At 45.0% G+C, this 13,058-nt stretch overlaps 1 protein-coding gene and 1 pseudogene across 10 annotated transcripts in view; one reads left to right on the top strand and one right to left on the bottom strand.

Moving 5' to 3' along the window:
- LOC118539033 (small ribosomal subunit protein uS13 pseudogene) overlaps positions 1–13,058 on the bottom strand; it is a 69,622-nt pseudogene that overhangs the window by 45,418 nt on the left and 11,146 nt on the right. The window lies entirely within an intron of this gene.
- Positions 1–13,058, top strand: part of C9H6orf89 (chromosome 9 C6orf89 homolog) — a 44,945-nt gene that overhangs the window by 22,642 nt on the left and 9,245 nt on the right. For all 9 annotated transcript variants that reach the window (XR_013441277.1, XM_078055397.1, XM_036097357.2 and 6 more), the window contains 3 exons: positions 8,635–8,789; positions 8,922–9,061; positions 10,395–10,524. Coding sequence is in view for 8 of the 9 variants with exons in the window: in XM_078055397.1 (XP_077911523.1) it covers positions 8,635–8,789; positions 8,922–9,061; positions 10,395–10,524 (425 nt within the window). In the remaining variant the exon portion in view is untranslated. The remainder of the gene's footprint in view (positions 1–8,634; positions 8,790–8,921; positions 9,062–10,394; positions 10,525–13,058) is intronic.

The raw sequence follows: 13,058 nt of genomic DNA, 5'->3' as shown, positions 1-13,058 counted from the left end.
CTCTGTCATACCTTTTTAAAATATAGACTAGCTAGTATAGGGTGCCTGGGTGGCTCGGTCAGTTAAGCGTCTGCCTTCAGCTCAGGTCATGATCCCGGGGTCCTGGGATCGGTCCTGCATCAGGCTCCCTGCTCAGCAGGGAATCTGCTTCTCCTCCTACCCCACCCCCTGCTCGTGATCTCTCTCTCTCTCTCTCATGTTCTCTCTCTCTCTCAAATAAATAAAATCTTAAAAAAAATAGCTAATATAAGGAGGCTATTTGGAGTAAAGAAACCTTAGACATTGAAAGTTAGGAGGTGACTATCCAGCTTCCATAGGCCTTTCTGTCTGATGCTGCAGGGAGGGGATAGAAAGAGAGGACTGGAAAGAAGTGAGATGCAGCATGTAAGGTGGCTGAAGAAGAGCTGTGTACAGAATGGCATGGGATGGTCTGCTGTGTGCTGTTGGCTATTTTCCAGGTTGCTCACTTTGTGGTATGATGGTTCTAGCCAGTTGTGTAGAGAACACATCGGATGAAGCCTTTTCAGGTAGATGGAGGCCAAGTAGGGAGTCTGGGTAATTCTTTTGTTGTTGGGGATTTTATGGGAAGGGGAGGAAGACAATTACTACCTGGCCATTCCTCAGTCCTTTCCCACCAAAATATAAGCACATTCTTCATCCTCTTGGTGATCTCAAGGCTGTAGAGAGATCAAAAGTGACTCTCCCTCTTGAAGTTTGGCTCCCCTAATTAGATGGATGGCATAGGCTACCCCATCCATTTTTCCTCATCATTTCCCTCTTTCTTTGCTGGCCACCAGCCTGGCCAGTGTCTCTGCTCCTGTCAGGTACCTCTCCAGAGGCCTGCCTTCTAAGATGACTGAACTCTACATTTCGTAGTTGATATTCTCAGCTTAAGTTTTCATGGTCTCCAATGACATTTTTATTTGGAAAATACATAAGACACATATAAAGACACAATAAAGAGGTATAAGATTTTTATTTTTAAAAATACAGTTTTAATAAAGAAACTTCTCGGGGCACCTGGGTGGCTCAGTTGTTAAGCGTCTGCCTTTGGCTCAGATCATGATCCCGGGGTCCTGGGATCGAGCCCCGCATTGCGCTCCCTGCTCCGCAGGAAGCCTGCTTCTCCCTCTCCCACTCCCCCTGCTTATGTTCCCTCTCTCGCTGTGTCTCTCTCTGTCAAATAAATAAATAAAATCTTTAAAAAAAAAAAAACTTCTCTCAGTTCCTCTAACTCTTCCACCCAACCAACCACTGGTTATAGTTTGATAAACATACTTCTGAATTTTTCCGTGGCTATACAGATAGGTATACTTAACAGATAAATATATTTTGGTACACGCACACAGAAAAGGGGCTTATGTACATACTTCCGCTAGTACCACAGGTTGGGTGGCTTAAAACATCAGAAATTCATCCTCTCACAATTCTGTAGACTTAAAGTCCAAAATCAAGATGTTAGTAAGGCTCTCTTCCCTCCAGGGAAGATTCTTGTTTGCCTCTTCCAGCTTTTGGTGGTTGCCAGCAATCCATGGTGTTCCCTAGCTGTGGTAACATAACCCCTGTCTCTGTGCCCATCTTGACGTGGCCATCTTTCCTCTGTGTGTCTTTGTGTGGTCCTCTCATCTTCATATAGGGATACCATTTAGAGCTGATTTAAGGCCCACCTTACTTCAGTGTGACTTCATCTTAATTAGTTACATCTGCAAAGACCGTATTTCCAATTGTTGTTACATTCTGACATTCCAGAAGGACTTGAATTTTGGGGGGGACCCTGTTCAACCCAGTATGTATACTTTTCCGGATTTTATATTATTCCATTCTGTGAATATTCCATAATTTAAGTTTCTAGGGAGTTTTTTTTGTCCTTTTTTTTTGCTATTATAAAAAAATGCACCTGGGACATTCATATATATATATCTTTATATACATGTACTATTATTTCTTTAAGATATTCTTAGAAGTAGAATAGCTGGGTCAAAGGGCATGCACATTTTAAATTTTAATAAATACTACCCAAATTGTTTTCATAAACTTATACCAATGTATACTTTCATTAACAACATATATGCGGGGTGCCTGGGTGGCTCAGACGGTTAAGCGTCTGCCTTCGGCTCAGATCATGATCCCGGGGTCCCGGGATCGAGCCCCACATTGGGCTCCCCGCTCATTGGGCTCCCCGGTCAGCGGGGAGCCTGCTTCTCCCTCTCCCTCTGCCTGCTGCTCCCTCTGTTTGTACTCTCTCTAATTAAAACAACAACAACAACAAAAAAAAACAGCATATATGCACCGGATATTGTCATTGTTTTGCCAGTTAGAAAACCAAAGAATGGTGTCTTTATTTTAAGTTGCATTTCTTTGATTGTTACTGGAATTGGATGCCTTTTCATGTTTTATCAGCTATTTATATTTATTTTTCTGTGAATTGCTTGTTCATATTCTTTGCCCTTTTAACATTTTTTATTAAATAGGAGTTCATTGTACATTAGAGATGTTCTTTGTCTCATATGCAAATATTGTTTGCATGTTTTCTTCATGGCATTTTGGTTTGTGTCTTGCTTAGGAAGCCCTTATTTCTCCCAAAATTATAAAAATCATCTCATATTCTGCTCTAATTATTTTTAAAATTTTGTTTTATCCATTTAGATCTTTATCTAGAATTTATTTCAGTGTATAGTGAAAGGTAGGGATCAAACTTTATTTTCTTCCAAATAGGTGGCAACTTGTCCCAACATAATTTACTGTATCCATCCTTTCTTCACTGAGTTAAAATTGACCTTTATCACAAATTAAATATTCTCATTGTGTGTGTGTACACTGGATTTGTTATTACATTCTTCATTTGATTTTATTGACCCTTTTGTCAGTTACTTTATAAGAACATAGTTAGTTCTCATTATTTGCTATGGTTATGTTCTATAAAGTCCCTGCAAATAGTGAATTAGTGAATATTGACCCATTGCCCTTAGGGGAAATCAGAGTTGGGTTCCTGAGAGTCTCTGGCCACATTGTCATCAATTGATGAATACTTTATGTATGTTTTTGTTTAAAGATACCTTATTTAATATATATTGTTGACTCATTAACATTGAATTCACAGTCAACAGCACTATAACTCATGCCTAAACAAAGCCTATCTAACACGTATATTTTCTCTGTAAGGCAAATCACAGCCTGCTTGCACTTAAGAATGCTAGAACTTTAGCACTGTGCTCGGAGGCCATTTTTTTAATTGACAAACTACTTGTTGAGCAGTTTTGGGTTCACAGCAAAATTAAGCAGAAAGTACCGAGAGTTCCCATATACCGCTGTCCCCACAAATGCATAACCTCCTTGGGAGCCATTCTAAACAGCAAAATCACCAATAAAAATATAAAAAAATGTAGCACCAAATAGACGGTGAAAAGGACACTCGTTTACAGTTTGAGAGGTGAAACAAAAAGGCCGCATGTCACCTTCTTCCACCTCAGCTAGGCTTTGCCACTGTGCATGGCTAGGGATGACTGCAAAAGCACCACAAGAATTGATGGGGGTTACAAATAAATTTCAGGGAGTAGGCAAATTCACAGATCAGAATCTGTACATAGTGAGGATTGACTGTAGTCTTTTAATTACAGTAGCTTTATAGAATGCTACTATGTTCTTACATCTAGAAGAGCAAGTGCCTCATTATTTTCTCTTTTTCAAGAATTTATTTTCTTAAAGTTCAATAATAGACAACCCAATTAAAAATGGGCAAAAGATTTGAATAGACATTTCTCCAAGAAAGATAGGCAGATGACAGGAACGTAAAATAGTGCAGCTGCTTTGGAAAACAGTTTGGCAGTTCCTCAGAAAATTAAACACAGGGGCGCCTGGGTGGCTCAGTTGGTTAAGCAACTGCCTTTGGCTCAGGTCATGATCCTGGAGTCCCTGGATCGAGTCCCGCATCGGGCTTCCTGCTCGGCAGGGAGTCTGCTTCGTCCTCTGACCCTATCTCCTCTCAGGTGTTTTCTCTCTCTCATTCGCTCTCTCTCAAATAAATAAATAAAATCTTTAAAAAAAAAAAGAAAATTAAACACAGAGTTACCAAATGACCTAGTCATTCCACTCCTAGGTATGTACACAAAAGAATTGAAAACACATGTCCACACAAATACTTGTATGCAAATATTCATAGGAGCGTTGTCCATAATAGCCCCAAAGTAGAAATGTCCAGCAACATATGAATGAATAAACAAAACGTAGTATATCCACGTAACGGAATATTACTTGGCAATAGAAAGGAAAGTCAACTGATACGCGCTGTAACGTGAATGAGCCTTGAAAACATTAGGCTAAATTAAAGAAGCCAGACACAAATGACCGTATATTGCACAATTCCGTTTATTTGAAATACCAGAATAGGCAAATCCATGGAGACTGAAAGATTAGTGGTTGCTTAGGGCTGGCAGGAGAGGGGTTAGAATGGGAAAAGTGTCTAATAGGTATAGGGTTTCTTTTTAGGGTGATGAAAATGTTTTAAAATTGGATAATAGCGATAGTTACTACAATTCTGTGAATATACTAAAAGCCACTGAATTACAGAGTTTATTTTTTTAAAGATTTATTGATTTGAGAGAGTGCATGAGTTGCGGGGGAGGTGTGAAGGGAGAGGGAGAATCTCAAGCACACTCCCCGTTGAGCACGGAGCCTGTCTCAGGGCTCGATCCCAGGACCCTGAGATCATGACCTGAGCCGAAATCAAGAGTCAGCCGCTTAACCGACTGAGCCACTCAGGTGCCCCTGAATTGTACACTTTAAATGAATGAATTTTATGATCTAGGAATTAAATCTCAGTAAAGCTGAGGTTTTTTGTTAATGTTTTATCTACACAGAGAAAGCAGAATAATGCCCTTTCCCTCCAGTCCTTCCCTCTTCACGCCCAGCATGGAGAGAGCTCGAGCCGTCCAGTGACCCGTGAGCAGTCAGGGGTGAGGGTCCTCAGGTCCACCATCTGCACAGGGTCTGTGACATAGGCTCTTACTGTATTCTCCAGTGGTATCTGGGCCCAAGGGGGGGCGTCCTCCATAGATTTGAGGCAGCGACCAGACTTTGTAAGTCATTTGTATAACCAAGGACACCTCTGGCCCTGAAATTATTTCCAGAGTTAATTTGGGCAGGGGATGGATTATTGCCTGTTGCTGTTCTCACACATTTACTCTTCTAGATAAACTTTAGAATGAGATTGTCACAGCCCCACCCCACCCCTACCTTCACCAGTAAGAACTCTGATGGGAGACTATCCAAGTTCTGCTAAATATATCTTGGGGTAGACTTGGCCTCTTTTTAATATTTACTCTTCCCATCCAGGATCACGGTATGATATGTTTGTTTATTCAGGTCTTACTTTATGTCCTCCAGTCAAATTCTATAGTTTTACCTTTCTTGTGAAGCTTACTGCTAGTAATGAATGAGGCCATTTTCCATTTCAGCTTTGCAATGACTGTAGCTAGGAGAGGAAGAGGTAATTGATGTTCATGTGTCTAGATGTGTATACCTTACATTCTGCCACCTTATTGAATCCTCTTTGTAGTACTCTAGTCTCTCTTTTTCTTTCCTGATTTTTCCTTCCCAGGGTTTTCTTCCTCCGCCTGCTTTTCAGGGCATCTCTACCTGGAAATCCCAGGAGTGTCTTAAGCTCAGAATAAAACTGAAATTCAATAAGTCACAGCTAAAATGATCTCTCTGTGCTCTTAGGTTCAGAACTGCTCACTGCTGGCCCCTAACCCTTAAAGCACCTTGGTATACATTAAGATGCCCCTTTCTCCTGACACTTGACTCTTACCTCCTGGAGAAGTTGCCATAATTAACTGACTCAGTTGGAATAGGACACATGCCTGCAGGAACACGTCATGATCAGTCTGCAGGTCTCCAGCATCTCCTGTGTCTGGGCCCCCTTAGGAGAGGCGTGCTTGGGCAATCTCAGCACACAGCATTCTTTAGATCTGTAGGTTGTGCCGTCACTGCCTCAGTTTACCTCTCATTATATGTCACCTCTCATCACGGTACAACCTCCGCCCCCCAAAAAAGGACAAAAACAAAGTACAACCCAGTCTTCCTCTTCCCAGCCTCTCTCTTCTCGGACACTCTAGTCACAGCCCAGAATAACCTTCCTAAAGCATTGGAAACCACTACCCAAAGGCCTTTGCTGGTTTCTTGTTTTGCTCAGAGTCAGAAGTGCTTCACGCCCTGGAAGCCCTCATCACAGCCATCCTACTTTTCTTTTCTCCTGCCACCCGCTCTGTGCTCTTGCCCACACTCTGGTGCCTTGGTTACTGCTGTCGCCCCTCACTCTCCGCTTGCTCATCTGTAATGGGAGAAGAGCACTGCCTCCTCGATAATCATATAGGAAAAAAGAAATGATAGAGCATGTGAACATGACCAGCCCAGGGCCTGGCATTTAGCACGTCGATGTCCTTTCCCCTTCCTTCCTTAGAACTCCCTCACAAGGACTTTGGAAACTGAAATACTTATATAATTGTAACATACTGTTATGATTACTTATGCCTCATTGTATGTCCATTACCCAGAGTGCTTGTATTTGGGCAAGAATTCATTGTATTTGACCTCTAATTAGGAACATTTGAAAATATCTCAGAAGAGGGGTGCCTGGGTGGCTCAGTCGGTTAGGCGTCCCGACTCTCAATTTTGGCTCAGGCCATGATCTCAGGGTCATGAGATTGAGCCCTGCATCAGGTTCTGTGCTGGACATGGAGCCTGCTTAAGATTCTTTCTCTCTCCCTCTGCCCCCACCTCCCATTCATAATCTCTCTCTTTCTCCCCCTCTATCTCAAAAAAAAAAAAAAAATATCCCAGAAGAAAAAAGCATAACTTTGCAGACTCGGTGTGCCACCTGAAACAGGTGCCACAGGAGGGTTCCTGGCTGTCCCTGGAGGCCCCTGGCAGGATAAGGGGGCAGCAGAGGGTCCCCTGGCTGGCAGTCTGCCCAAAACTGAGGCACGTGAGGAGGGGAGGTGGCAGCTGCCTCAAGGAAACAGGTTCTGTCTGTAAGAGATGGAGGGTGTTTGGAGGGTGCTCAGGAGACAAGCTAAGAACAAATGCAGTCCTTCCCTGGTGGGGATTTCCTCCGCCCCACTACTGTTGCCTTAAGAAAACAAGGAAAGGGCACTTGCTGTCAACTGCAGCAAATGTTATGTGGTTAGGAGTCAGTTTCCAAGTGTGTTGATTGGTTCAGAGAATTGACTTAATTTCAGCCACATTTGGTGGTCTGTTTGTCTTTTGTTCTAGGCTTTCTCCCGATTTGGTTTCCATTGGGTTTTAATCAGAAACCATCTGTGAAAATTTTGGATCCAAATTAGAGTTTATCATAAGCACATATCTCAGAGAACACAGAGGAAACCCAGAGTGGAACAGAAAGCAAACAAGAAATAATGCAATAACATTAGAAACACTGAGAAGGGCTGCATCCAGAGAGCGAGCCAACTCTTCAGCAGAGGACCTGCGAGAGAAGGGGGATGGCGAGGCAACTAGCGCTCACATCAGGGACTGGTCGGCCATTCTTCCCTTGCTGACCAACCTGCAGCCCTGGGGGCTAGACACCATGGTTAGTGGTCCCTACCCACTTCTGAGCTGGGACAGAGCACTGTCTTTTTTTTTTTTTTTTTTTTTAAGATTTATTTATTTATTTGGGAGAGAGCCAATAGGGGGGTGCGGGGGGCAGGAGCAGAGCGAGAGAGAATATCTCAGGCAGACTCCCTGCTGAGCGCAGAGCCCATCTGAGCCTGATCCCGTGACCCCGAGATCATGATCTGAGCCAAACCAAGAGTCCCAAGCTTAACCAACTGTGCCACCCAGGTGCCCCACAGAGCACTTAGTGGGCACATACAATTCACTTTACCCCAGAGATGGGCCCATGAGAAGTCCTGTCTCTTCTCCATCTTTTCTCGCTCCTCTTTCCCAGAGACATCCTGGCCTCCACTTGGAGACGACACGCAGTGGGGCTCATCACTGATGGTGGGACCACCCTTTCTGCCTGCCCCTCCCCCATGTGCTGTAGACTTTCAGACATTTGGGTCACGGGTTAGAAAACAGTGGGACAGGGGTGCCTGGGTGGCTCAGTCCATTGGGCGGCTGCCTTCGGCTCTGGTCATAATCCTGGGGTCTTGGGATCGAGCCCCACATCCGGCTCCCTGCCCAGCAGAGAGCCTGCTTCTCCCTCTCCATCTGCCTGCCACTCTGCCTACTTGTGCTCTCTCTCTCTCTCTCTCTGTCAAATGAATAAATAAAATCTTTATAAAAAAAAAACAGTGGGACAGCTCTATCTCCATCCCCACGTTGCTGAATATCTTCTCCAACTGGTTGACGTAGTTGATTTGACTTAGGAGATACATATACATATTAAAAAATATTTTCCATGAAGTGTAGAAGAATATACTGAAGAACATACCTCTCCTGCCCACCCCTCTCCCCTGTGCCATCTACACCCTCCTCAGAGGCTACTTATTTCATGTGTACCTTTTCGGAGGTCACCAGTGCTGATCATCGTTAGCTTTTAAAAATCACTGAATCTTTCCTTTTTACTTTCATTGCTGAGGCTGAGGGTTTACCCGCTGTGTTCTGCATCTGCCTTCTCCATATCCCTTCCTCTCACAGACTTTGACCCTTGGTGGACAAACAACTGTGAGCAGAATGAGTCAGACCCCATCCCTGCCAACTGCACTGGCTGTGCCCAGAAATTACCCCTCAAGGTAATGCTCCTGGAAGATACCCCGAAGAAATTTGAGAGACTCCATCCTCTGGTGATCAAGGTGAGCAAGAAGCCTGATTCTCCCACTGATAGGTTATCCGTTTAATGGCTCACAAGCATCAGGCTCTGTGACATGCCTGAGAAGGAATCCTGTGTTGGTTTTTGTCTTGCTTTTGTTTTCTGCCTTGCCAAGACGGGACAGCTGTTGTTGTCAGAGGAGCTTCAGCGTTTCCTGTGCCAGTACCCCGAGGTAACGGAAGGCTTCAGCGAAGCGTTTTTCAACAAGTGGTGGCGCTGCTTTCCCGAACGGTGGTTCCCATTTCCTTATCCGTGGTGAGTGTGGAAGAGGGCACTTAGCCTGCATGTGGTAGAAACCGGGCAGACCAAGTGTGAGAACAGTACTAGCTACCACTGAGACCCTCCCCTGCCTCGCACTGGGTAGGCACTCTTCAAGTCAAATGATAGAACCTCACTGTTGAAAAACCAGTGATGAGTCCAAGAGGTGTCTCAAGAGGGCTGTCACCATAAGTACACACTGAGATTGCCTGATAGCATCATAATTTATTTCTGAGGACATGTTTAACATTTGTGTTTGTGCATCCTGAGTGTTGAGGGCTAAGGAGAAAGCATGAAGAATAGAAGGGAAACTTCATTTCCTGGCACTTCTTTGTGCCAGGCTGTGTGCCTTAGTGGTTAGTGTCTGTTCCTCACTGGTGATGCTCATAATAGCTGTAGGAAGTAGGAATTATCACTGTCATTTTTCAGATCAGAAAAGTGGGAATCAGAGAGGTTAAGTACCTTGCTTAAGGTCACCCAGCCAGGACTGAAACCCAGGTCTGTCTCCCTCTTCCTCCCTGTGTCCTGTAGAAGACATGGTCAGGGCGCATGGGTGGCTCAGTCCGTTAAGCGTCCAACTCTTGATTTTGGCTCAGGTCGTGATCTCAGGGTCACGAGATTGAGCCTCCCATCAGGTTCTGTGTTCATCAGGGAGTCTGCTCTTCTCCCTCTGCCCCTCCCCCGGTCACGCTCACTCTCTCTAAAAAAAAGAAAAAGAAAACATGGTCCATTTTTGGGGTGAAGGTTGCTCTCCAGAAAAAAAGAAGGAAAGCCAGTTTCCTTCTAGAACCATTCCAAAAGAGAATTAAAATTGCTTTTTTGGTCTTTTTGTTAGATATTTCTCAGTGCTTCTGTCTTTTTTAAAATTTGCCATTTATTTGCCTGATCGAATACTCTGGTTTAACTAGTCAGGCTTCCCATTGCATGCCATACCACCTTAGAAGAAAGTTCATGATTTTTGCCTCCTCCTCCTCCCTTCTGTTCTCCCTCCTGGTCTGCTGTTAGTTACTTCAGTCTCTTTTCCAAGATAGAATGAATGGACCATTTCTTTCCTTCCTCTATATGTTGTTTTAGCTGGATTTTATAAACACCCCACCCACATGGACAAATTATTGGCTGTGGAGTTATGTGTGTACGTGTGCATGTCACAATTAATTGATTTGGCATGACTGTTATTCATTAACCTAATACTTAAGATATTGTCCTGATATTTTTCCCTGTTTACCCACCGCCCACAGTTTTCCCACCCTTGCTTAGCTCTCTGTTAGTCATGGAGATAGAAGCTGGCTTGCCCAGCTGAATTGCTTTTGTCTCTTTCAAACTTTTACAGGAGAAGACCTCTAAACAGAGCACACATTTTACGTGAGCTTTTTCCTGTTTTCACCTACCTGCCATTTCCAAAAGATGCCTCTTTAAAAAAGTGCTTCCTTCTTCAACCGGAACCTATTGTGGGTAGTAAGGTAGGTAATTTTGAGAGGACTTGGGTCTAGAATTCTCCTCTTTTGGCACCTGGGCTGATGTCATAATCCCTTCCTTCCCTGCATGTCAACTCAGAAGGTGAATTGAAGGGACACCCACATAATCTACAGTTCTCTCCGCCTGTTGCTAGCCAGGAGACCTGCAGTGGCCCACCCTTCCACAAAACCATGCTTACAGAAAGTCTTGTTACCTTGCAGATCTGTTTCCTGCCCTTGACACCTGAGGTCAAGCTACTTTTCTACATTAGGAAGTAAAATCCTGAAATTTAAAGGGACTCAAGGATGCAGTTAGTCTGACTTCCCCACCTCAAAGTAGACAGCAGGCAAGCTATAAATGAGCAGCCCATCTTACTCATTTTGTGGATAGGGCCACTGAGCTCCAGAGAGAGTGAATGATTTGCCCAAGGACACAGCAAGTTAATAGGAGGGCTTTACCCACCCCGCCACCAACCCCCATTCCAGGTTACCTTTCCCCAGAAATAAACAAATGAGAAACTTCAGGTGGAGAACTGGAAAAGCGAAAAGCTTGAGAGGGTTGGGGATTAAAGGGTGGCCGGGATGTGCCTGAGGCAGGCAGACCAGTTTGGATAGCAACACTTAGTCCACGGCCAAGTACCCAGAGCCCCCATTTACCTCTCTGGGGCCAGTGGACTGAGTCAAGCTGTTCTATGTTGTGTCTTTTTACTTTTTTCTCTGAATTGCTCTCCTGTTGAGTCTCATTCCTGAGGAAGGTTTTTGAGTTTAGATTGGTTTGGAAGAATTACTAGGATGAAATTTCCCAAACTGTGACCCTTACCAACTTCGGGTTGTGTTTTCAACCTCCCAGTACTATTGTTTGGCTCCAAATTTGCTGAATCGTGGTAAAGGAATTTCAAAGCCTATAAAAAACAATCATTTTGTCTAGAAGTAAGAACTTCTGTCTGCCAGCAGTAGGGTGGAGGTGCTGGGCTCTTGCCTCAGATTTTAAAGAAGTTTATTCTGCTGTTCCCGGCTAGAACTCAGGGCCGTAGTATGATTTCATCTTCATAATGATGATATAATTCTGGGCGAGAGCTTTTATCTTTATCTTGGTTTTCCCACTTGAATCTGAAGTTAATTTCACCAGTCTGCTTAACAGGAACACCGAGGATCCCAGCCAGAAGGTAAATACTAAGTTACTCAGACGCCTATCAGAGTCATCTTGTGGTTCTCAAGCATGTTTTGGGAAGGGGAGTGATCCAAATAGGCAAACATCCCGAGAGTCTGGTTTCTTAGAGCATCTGCTCCCCGCCCTGGCCCAGGCTCTCCTTTCTCGACAGCCTCGTTACTCCACCCTGTTGTCCACATCCCTGGACCCTAGAGCCCGGTAAAGTCATATGTCTGTGGGGCAGCCTTGGGATAGAAAATAAGCAGTGGGGATCCGATTGTAAGAGGCACTGGGGAAAGAGGTGAGGAGCTGGCTCCCAGGCCCACATCACCCAGTCCACAGGGTCGCCTGGGGCTGGCCTGCTCCATCCCGTTGTCTGTTTCTTCCCCTCCTGGGGGTAGAGGCACATGGTCCCACCCCCTCTCAGGCCTGGATGAAAAAGAGCTACATCCACTGGGTTTTGGTGTCCTGGGATTTCTTTAAGACTGCAGGTGTCAGGGCCTCTGCCATTCAGTCGTAAGCCACTAGTCCTCCTTAGTCGTCCTTCTATCACGACGCTGGCAGTTGAATGGCTCTAGTGTTGCCATGGAAATAGCATCCTGGCCAGGACCTGTGGGAGTAACAGAGAGACCAGGGTTGGGGACAGGAGAAGATAGGGCCCAGACCAAAGCTCTGGAGGGACCCAGTGCTCTGGAGGGCAAACCAGGATGTGGCCTGGGGAGCTGGCCTTCAGACCCTTGTGTTATGTGGGCATAGAAAGGCTTTTCCTGGTGGAGACAGGGAGGAGAGGCCCTAAAGGTTTTCTCTCACCATCTAGGTTGGAAGAAAAGCCTGAGCAAGACCAGCCCGGCCTCTCCCTTTGTCCCTACTCCCTGCCCACCCCAAGATCAGGGTTCGCAGCCGGACCTGGCACAGAGCGGGTTGCACTCTGTGCGTTGGTGGCGGTAGTCTGCCCTCCCAAGTGCAGTCGCTACTGTGGGGGCGCAGAGCCTGGCTGCCTTCTTAGGGTTCGAAATCTAAGGCCATTCTTACTGTCATTAGTTTTTCATCAGTAGTGTGATATATCTGTTCACCCAGGTCTTGCCCAGAAGTGTGAACTTGAACTTCCTGCTGTTCAATTCTCCTCCAAACCCTGGCAGCAAGAAGTACTATTCCATGGAACATTGCCCAAAGGAAATGCAGGCCATCTATTTCTCTGAAAAGTCTGGATCCAACCAGACCCTTGGAAGATCATATACTTAGACCACTATGTGTTGGCCTCTCCTAGACGTCTGTTAAATTGTACGTAGATGATTTGCCTTCAGCCTCCTTTGGAGCTGTGGCTAGAAATAGCCGTGAATTATGAAGCTCGTGCTAGATCTGTGTTAGGGCTGGGGCTGAGGAAGTCTCC

The sequence above is a fragment of the Halichoerus grypus genome, chromosome 9, assembly GCF_964656455.1.
Source record: "Halichoerus grypus chromosome 9, mHalGry1.hap1.1, whole genome shotgun sequence".
Taxonomy (NCBI): domain Eukaryota; kingdom Metazoa; phylum Chordata; class Mammalia; order Carnivora; family Phocidae; genus Halichoerus; species Halichoerus grypus.
The sequence above is the reverse complement of the archived record's forward strand: the minus strand, read 5'-3'. Positions and strand labels throughout refer to the sequence as shown.